At 30.2% G+C, this 8,629-nt stretch overlaps 1 protein-coding gene across 2 annotated transcripts in view; it reads right to left on the reverse strand.

Moving 5' to 3' along the window:
- LOC119598157 (periodic tryptophan protein 1 homolog) overlaps window positions 1–8,218 on the reverse strand; it is a 13,796-nt gene extending 5,578 nt beyond the window's left edge. Inside the window, exons 1-5 of one of the 2 annotated variants that reach the window (XM_037947795.1) lie at window positions 8,135–8,218; window positions 5,167–5,225; window positions 1,317–1,700; window positions 715–903; window positions 317–430 (exon numbers count right to left, since the gene is read on the reverse strand). In XM_037947795.1, the coding sequence (XP_037803723.1) occupies window positions 317–430; window positions 715–903; window positions 1,317–1,533 (520 nt within the window). In that variant the 5' untranslated portion in view covers window positions 1,534–1,700; window positions 5,167–5,225; window positions 8,135–8,218. Of the gene's footprint in view, window positions 1–316; window positions 431–714; window positions 904–1,316; window positions 1,701–5,166; window positions 5,226–8,134 lie in introns of those variants that run through there. The other variant, XM_037947794.1, reaches the window with a different exon arrangement.
- Window positions 8,219–8,629: the final 411 nt, after the last annotated feature.

An 8,629-nucleotide genomic window follows, 5' to 3' on the forward strand; every position in this document is an offset into this window, starting at 1 on the left:
TTCCCTGCACCATTGTAAGCCATGCTTTGGGCAAAGAATATGGTTAGCTACTTGAGTGAAAAAAATAGAAAAATGGAAAATTAACATTTAGTACACTTTCTACACTTTTTGCTGTTGTATACACACATTTTTCTTTTCTTAGAAAAGAAGAAGAAGAAGACTTGTATCCTATATCAAGGGCTGTAACTCTTTAATCACTTCAATCAGACTTCCCCAAATTAGACTAAGACATTAGACTAAGAAAAAATGACATATCATCAACAAGTCAACAATACCACGTGCATTATAACAACCCACCACCACCAACACAACTCACCTGGCCTGAGGTACTCATCTCCAGGATCGTAGTTCATCCACTCCATACAAAGTGGGATTGCTGGGAGGAGGATGTCGTGGTGGACATAGAAACTGGCTTCCTCTGCATTGTACACTGTGAGGAGGGCAATTTAAATTTACATTTATTCATCTTTTATATATTTATTCTTTTATTTCACTTTTTTTAATATAACACAGAGAAAATATGATGAACTTTGAGGAAAAAAGCAAGAGAGGGAAATTGACGAAAAAAGAAGGAAATAACTGAGATTGCGAGAATGGGGGAGGGTTGAACAGAAATCAATAAAGTAAGAGAGAGAAAGAGAGAAAGAGAGAGAGAGAGAGAGAGAGAGAGATAAAGAATGAAATGAAAGGATAGGCAGACCAGACAGCACCTACCATATATCTCCAAAATGGCTGCATCGCCATCAACATGACCAACTGCAACAAGGTTATCGCTTGACATAATGACCTCATCTTCATCATCGCTGTCCTTGTTATCGGCATCCTTAACAGTCAGGTGAGGATCATCATCGTTGTTAGCGAAGACTGCGATGTTGCTCATTGTTAAATTCTGTGAGATGTTATCTGGAAAAACAAGATTGGAGATGAAGTTTCTTTAGATAAGAAAAACACTGCCTTAGAAATAAAAGTTGAAGATGGAGGAAGTGTAAGAAAATAAAAATAAAAATGCAGAAGAGATGGGTGGAAAAAGAAAGAAAGAAAGAAAGAAAGAAAAAAAAGGAAAAACAAATAAGAAATAAAGACAGTCGAAGAAATGAAACTGACGAAAGTAGTTGAGAGGCAAAAATAAGGGAAAAATATACAGTGTGTGTGACTCCACATGCATAAATGCATTTGCATGTTTAGTGATTAGCTTTTATTATGCCAATGAGTGCATGTTTTCTTCTTCATTAATGTATGTGTATGTGTGTTTGCAGTTTGCAAAGGCAATTCCAACTGCATTACAAAATCATTTTAACAAGACCAGATATACATACCTACTTCTTTGTCGTAGTCATCAAGGTTGAGAATATTATCTAATTCTTCCTCTTCTTCACCTTCCTCTTGCTTTTTTTTGAGCTCTTTCTTCTTGTTCTTTTTCATCCTCCTCTTTTGGCTTTTACTCAATCCTTCCTTCTTTTCAGGCACTTCCGCCATGGTTGCTTCCTCGACCATCGGCTCTGTTTCCGCGCTTCTTTTTCTCCTTCTCTCCATCTTCTTCAAATTCCTCGTCCTCAATTTCTTCCTCTTCGTCTTCTATTTCCTTGTTCTCCTTGTCATCTCCCTGTTCCTCTTCATCACTGTCTTCATCTTCTCCCTCCATTTCCTCCTCGTTCTCTTCATCACTAGATTCTTTCTCGTTTTCCTCATCGTCCAATTCTCTATGATGGCAAGAAAAATAAGTGTAAGCTGAAGAAAAAGAAGGAGAAAAAAAGACAATAACAGGAAGGAAAAGAAAAACCAACTGGCAGAAAAAAATTGGAGATGGAAAACAAGAAGAAAAGGCAGGAGAAAAATCAAGAATAAAAACAAAAAGAAAATCCTAATAAATTCATGACTAGCTCTTAAGAGTAATAACATTTTCCAAAAATAACAATTAAAAAGTTTTATATATATATAATTATATATATGTTATATATATATTATAGTATATATATATTTAGATATATGTATATATGTATATAATATATATATAATATATATATATATATACATTATATATATACATATACATATATATACATATTATCTATACTATATATACATATATATATATAGACATATATATATACATGACAATATATATACTATATATTATATACATATATTCTGACATATATATATATTACATAATACATATATATACATATATTATATCATATACATATATATACTTATATATATAAACCTATACATATATATACATAGATATATATACATATACATATATACATATATATATATACATATACAATATATACATATATAGTATATACATAACATATATATACATATATATATACATATACATTATATATATATACATATATATATATATACATATAGATATATCTAGATATACATATATATATATATATATATACATATATACATATATCATATACATACATATATATATATATATATATATATATTATATATATATATATGTATATATATATATATAATATTAATATATATATATAATATAGATATAGTAGATATTATATATATATATATATATGATATATATATATATATGTATATATATATACATAATATATATATATATATATATATTATATATATATAGATATATATATATATATATATATATGTATATATATATATAATATGTATATCATATATATTATATGTATTATATATACATATATATATATACATATAGATATATATATATATATATATATATTATATATATATAAATTATATCAATATATTATATTTATATTATATATAATATAATATACATATATATATATACATATATATATACATATATATATATATATATATATATATATATATATATATATATATATTATATACATATACATATATATATATATATATATATATACTATACAACTCTACCAATATACATATACATATAACTATATATATTATATGTATATATATATATATATATATATATGTATATATATATATCTATATATATAATAATTCTATATAGTATATATATATATATCTATATATATATATATATAATCTATATATATATCATGTAAATTTGTATATATATATATATATATATATATATATATTATATATATATATATATAGTGGTATATATATATATACATTACATTATATATATATATATATATCGATACTCTAGTATATATAGGTCTATATATTACCTTACATTACATTATATATATATATATATTCTATCTATATATATATATCTAATCTACTACATATCCCTGTACATATACATATACATATACTATACATATATATATAATTTATATAATATATAATGTATAGTATTATATATATACATATAATATGATATAGATATATATGTATATATTATGTTTAAGTTTATATATATATATATATAATATATATAATATATATATATATATATATATTATATATATACATTACATTACATTAATATATATATATAGATATACTATATATAATGTATATATTATTATTATATAATATATACATTACTTATACATATATATTACATTACATTATATATATATACATATATACATATAAATATATATGATATATATATTATAATATATATATAATATATATATCCATATCTATATATATATATATATATATATATATATATATTTATATATTTATATATATTTATACACACCACACAACCATCTATTATATATATATATCATATATATATATATATATATATATAATATATTATATATATATATAAATATATATATATATATATATGCATATATACACACACACACATCTCTCTCTCTCTCTCTCCTGTCTCTCATCTCCGTCTCTCTCGTCCTCTCTCTCGTCCTACTCTCACTCCTCATCGGGCCCTTCGCTCTCTCCTCATCTCTCTCCTCTCTCTCCTCTCTTCTCCTCTCAAAGCTCTCTCTCTCTCTATATATATATATATACACACACATATATATGCATATATGCATATGTACTTATATATACATATATACATATCTATATTTATATATAATATTTAATATATACAAATAAAATAAATGAAGATAATGATTACATCTAAGGTAAAGATAATTAACATAACTAATATTTGACACATTAAGTCCCCGTCACACATCAAAGATTCTCGTGACAACTCCAAGCATAGCATTTTTAGTGCAGTCATGACATTTGATTACGATTTTTGGACGTTATGACATCACAATTTGCTGAATTTCAAAATTTAGCGGTCATTTTTGCCATCACAATAAAATGACCATGGACGAGGCAGTCACGATGTCATGACAGTTGCAAAGTGTCATGATACCATCACAATTACCCACCTGGGTGACAGTAGGAGACTACATATAGGGTGGTAATGCTGCATTGCCATGTGTGCACACCCATGTGTTACATCACCCAAGCCACTATGACTATAAGCTTTGTCATGATGCTGTGGTGACACATTTGTAGGTCTGTCATGATGCATGTGCCATCTGCATAGCATTATTGTGACACATTCTTATGTCCATCTTGACATAATATTCTGAACTGTCAAACAACTGTTAAAATTATCAGCTCTGTTGTCATGATACAGTCATGATAGTCAGAGCTCTGTCATGATGCTGTTATTTATTTATTTTTTTTACCATGATTGCATCAAGACAGACCTAGGACCGTCATGACTGTGTCACGACATACTTATGATTATCACGACAGCACTATGATAGGTTGAATAGTTGTTGAGTTCAAATTTGTGATAGCCCCATTATGACTTATGAATGTCAAGACTCGTCATGACTGACCACAAAACTTGTTATGACGCTATAGTGACAAGAAACTTGAATGTGTGATGGTGGCATTAAACATGATTTGTTGCAAGCATAAGTCAAAACCTATACTATCAGCTCATACTAACAAAGTAACATCATGTAGTAACTGCAGTTTGACACATTAGCTCTCCCTAGGAGACTGCATATATTCTATATAAATTATAGGAAATTTAATCTGATTGGTGTCTAAAAAAGAAGAAGCAGAAAAGGCCCGAGTGTTGTCTAATCTGAAAAGTAGTAATTCTCATCTTAACATTTATCTTAAAGATATCAGACTAATCCACTCATTAATTTATATGTGATACGAACTCACTTCAGGTTTCCTCTTGTTTCATGAATGATCCTTGCCAGTTCCTCTGGAGTGACTCCAACCTGAAACATATTGAAATCTATTTTTTTTATGAACTTCATTTAACTAAGAAAAGAAGCAAAAGATGTAATCACAGAAGAATATTCTGACACACACACACATATAAAACACTGGGGAACAATTTGAAATTTTTTTGTTGTTGAGTTGCATTTTTGAGCTTATCTAACCTAAAATTGGCATGCTGATTCCAAATCTGTAGTTAGTTTTTTTCTAGCACGTCAAGTTTTTTCTCCACAGCTCACCCCCAGATAAGCAAAATATCACTGTTTATATTAGTAAAAACTTGGCCTGGGCTTATTATACGATTTGCCTCATCTAGAGCTTGGTGGCACTTGGTTTGTTGTCAGACACAATTGAGATTAGTGAGTTAGTGGTTTGTGCAGTGCTCCAATAATTGTTTTACAGTCGATATCTGCCAAACAGTTTTTTTGGATCCTGGTCTACTTCTGCTACGTTCTCATCGTAAATGCCTAAACACCCCAATTCGTTGGTGCTATAATATGTGTAGTTTCCACCATTCCAAGGTTCAGAGGGCAAACATCAGCTTATTTGTCAAACAAGCATATTTCGCGTATTTCAAAGTGAAGTTCATTGATCAAGACAAGCTAAGTAAAATAGAATATCCTAATATACTGTCAGCTATAAGAACAAAGCCTCATTCAGCTGACATTCCAGTGCCAGTATTTGAACAACTACCTCCTTTAGAAGATCTGAGTGATGTTGAAGAACGCAGTGACAGCAATTGATGCAGATTTTGCATTCACGAGGATCCAGTCCGTAGGGGATTTGGATCAGCACGAGTTGATGTTTTAGCACGTGATTTGGGCCTAATCAAAAGAGCGCAGAATACTAGCTCATGATGAAAGAGAAAAAAACTTACTTGAACAAGGAGTGAACGGTATCATCCGTTCGACCCCGTAGAAAGTACCTTTCTGCAGACTTTTTGAAATGACAGTGGCTCTTGTGTTTTTGCCATGACATCCCTGTGCTGGTTTACTGAAGGAATTAGGCTTTCAAGTTAACAATCCAAATGAATGCGAATGTTCATTGATAACCAAAGCGGAGCTTAAATGTGTCCTTCTACCAATGGCAATCTGTTTGGTGCGGTCCTATTGGCATTCGGTCCTGTCTTCCAGGAAGAATAGGGAGATGTAAAACAGAGTTATTGGAATATGACAAAACAACTGGTTTCATCTTGTTGACCTTAACCCATTGCCCGACGGGTGGCATGTACGACAGTGCCATGGCAATGGCGGTGACCATCCCCGTCTTGCCGGGGCGCGTAGCACGATTGCCATAGAGTTGCATGGACATGCCCATAGTTTTTTTTGGTTACAATCAACGGCAAAAGAATTATTTTTTTGCCAGTGAAAGTGTGATTAAGTCGGTTTTAAAAAACACTCCTCATTTTTTACCACAACACACAAAAAAAATTCAACAAACCGACAATTTCAAACTCCATGATGCCGCACACCCTCATGTTATTTCGGGACGTTTAGACAGAATAATGATCAACCTATGGAGTCTATAAATATAACAACATCAAAAATACCCTTCAGAGTCTTGATTTTCAAGAAGTTTTGGCAAGTAGAGACTGTAAACATATGAAAATTGAAAATTACAACAATCTTCGTAATTAACGAAGAAATGGCATGGGATGCTGGTATTTGGCATGAGTGGTCGCGCATGCTAGGAAGGCGACGATATAAGCCCCCGGCAGCGAGGCCCCGGCCTCTATGAATGCTACCCGTCAGTTATGGGTTAAAATGGTGTCCTTTCTTCTTGGTCAGCAACGTGGATACATGAAGTATCCCTGCTTTCTCTGTATGTGGGACAGCAGAGCTCAAGAGAGGCATTGGGTTGAAACGAGTTGGCCTCCGAGATCTGATCTTAAACCTAGAGATCCTAACATTTACATGATCCCACTTGTTTTGACAGGAAGAAAATAACCTCCCATCCCACCTCCCCCCCTGCACATAAAACTAGGTTTCCTGAACACAATTTGTAAAAGCAATTGTTAACTTATGGCGACTGTTTGAAGTACAACTCATCTCAGGGCATTTTCCTGGACTGTCAATTGAAAAAATTTAAATCACGGCCGGCATGTTGTGATGGTCCACAAATTTGACAGCTCATCAAAGATGAACATTTCCATTGGTACTATGTCAGTCCTTGAAAAGAATGCTCTTCGCTTCATTCAAGACATCGTCAAGAACTTTCTTGGAAATACACGTTCAAGTAATTACACAGAAATTTTCAGAAACTATTAGAAGCTAAAAAACGCTTTTTTTTCAACATGAGTTTTTAAATTACTTTTTTGCATTCCATCTTGCAACTTTCCGGAAAATTTTGGTGTGTTACCGCGAGAAAGGTGAACGATTTCACCAAGATTTGAAGGTTATGGAAGAAGTTCTAGGGTAGGGGATGTTCCATATGATGGCTGACTTTTGTTGGAGCACAAACCGATATCCTAAAGTTAAACACTAAAATAGCTATAAGCAAATTTTTTACTTAAAACTCAAATTTACCCTTATTTTTTGTAAAAAGTGATAAGTTGATTAAAACATCAATTATTTCTTCCATTTTTCATTGTTTTGGGTATTTGCCCTTAAAAAAAGAATTCGGAATGTTATGTACAGTATTTTCATAGAATTATAAAAAACAAAATTCTATATTTAAAAAAAACTTGAGGGGGATGGAAAAACTGGATTTTTTAGATTCAGCCCCCTTAAATTACAAAAAGAACTTCAACCCAATCAACAAAAATTTTCCCCAGTGTAAATATATTATAAAAAATATATATATAGTATATAATATATATTATATATTTATATATATAATATATATTATAATTATATATATGTGTGTGTGTGTGTGTAAAAGAATAATGATAATAAAGATCTAAACTTACTTTGTCTGGTTTTACTCTTTGCCTCCTTTTGGACCCCCCTGCGCTGAAATGAACTCTTTGGTCGGACCCAGGTGCCTTTGTCTTCTGAAATATGCAAAAAAAAATTTTTTTGGTTTCTTCCATTTTTTATTTCTTAATTGAAAATTTTTTTTAGCAATTATACATAAAAATTTTTTATAATCTACTAAAACCTTTTAAGAGCATGTTATCAAACTTTAACCCCCTTATTTAGAATAAACCTATAAGGGATTTGAAACAGACAAACGACCAAAAATAAAAAAAAACCAACAAAAATTTTGTTTGGAGATGCACTTTAAAGGACGTGAAACACTCAAAATATGGTGTGCATGTGACTTCCTGTTATTTGATGGCCTATATATGTCTTAGTAGTCTATCACTGATATATCATTGTTATTACTCTACATACATGAGTTTTTACATAAATAACATTAGTATTGTTGAATATTATTGTAAATATAAAGAAAGAAAACAAAC

The sequence above is a fragment of the Penaeus monodon genome, chromosome 40 (assembly GCF_015228065.2).
Source record: "Penaeus monodon isolate SGIC_2016 chromosome 40, NSTDA_Pmon_1, whole genome shotgun sequence".
In the NCBI taxonomy this organism is placed as follows: Eukaryota; Metazoa; Arthropoda; class Malacostraca; order Decapoda; family Penaeidae; genus Penaeus; species Penaeus monodon.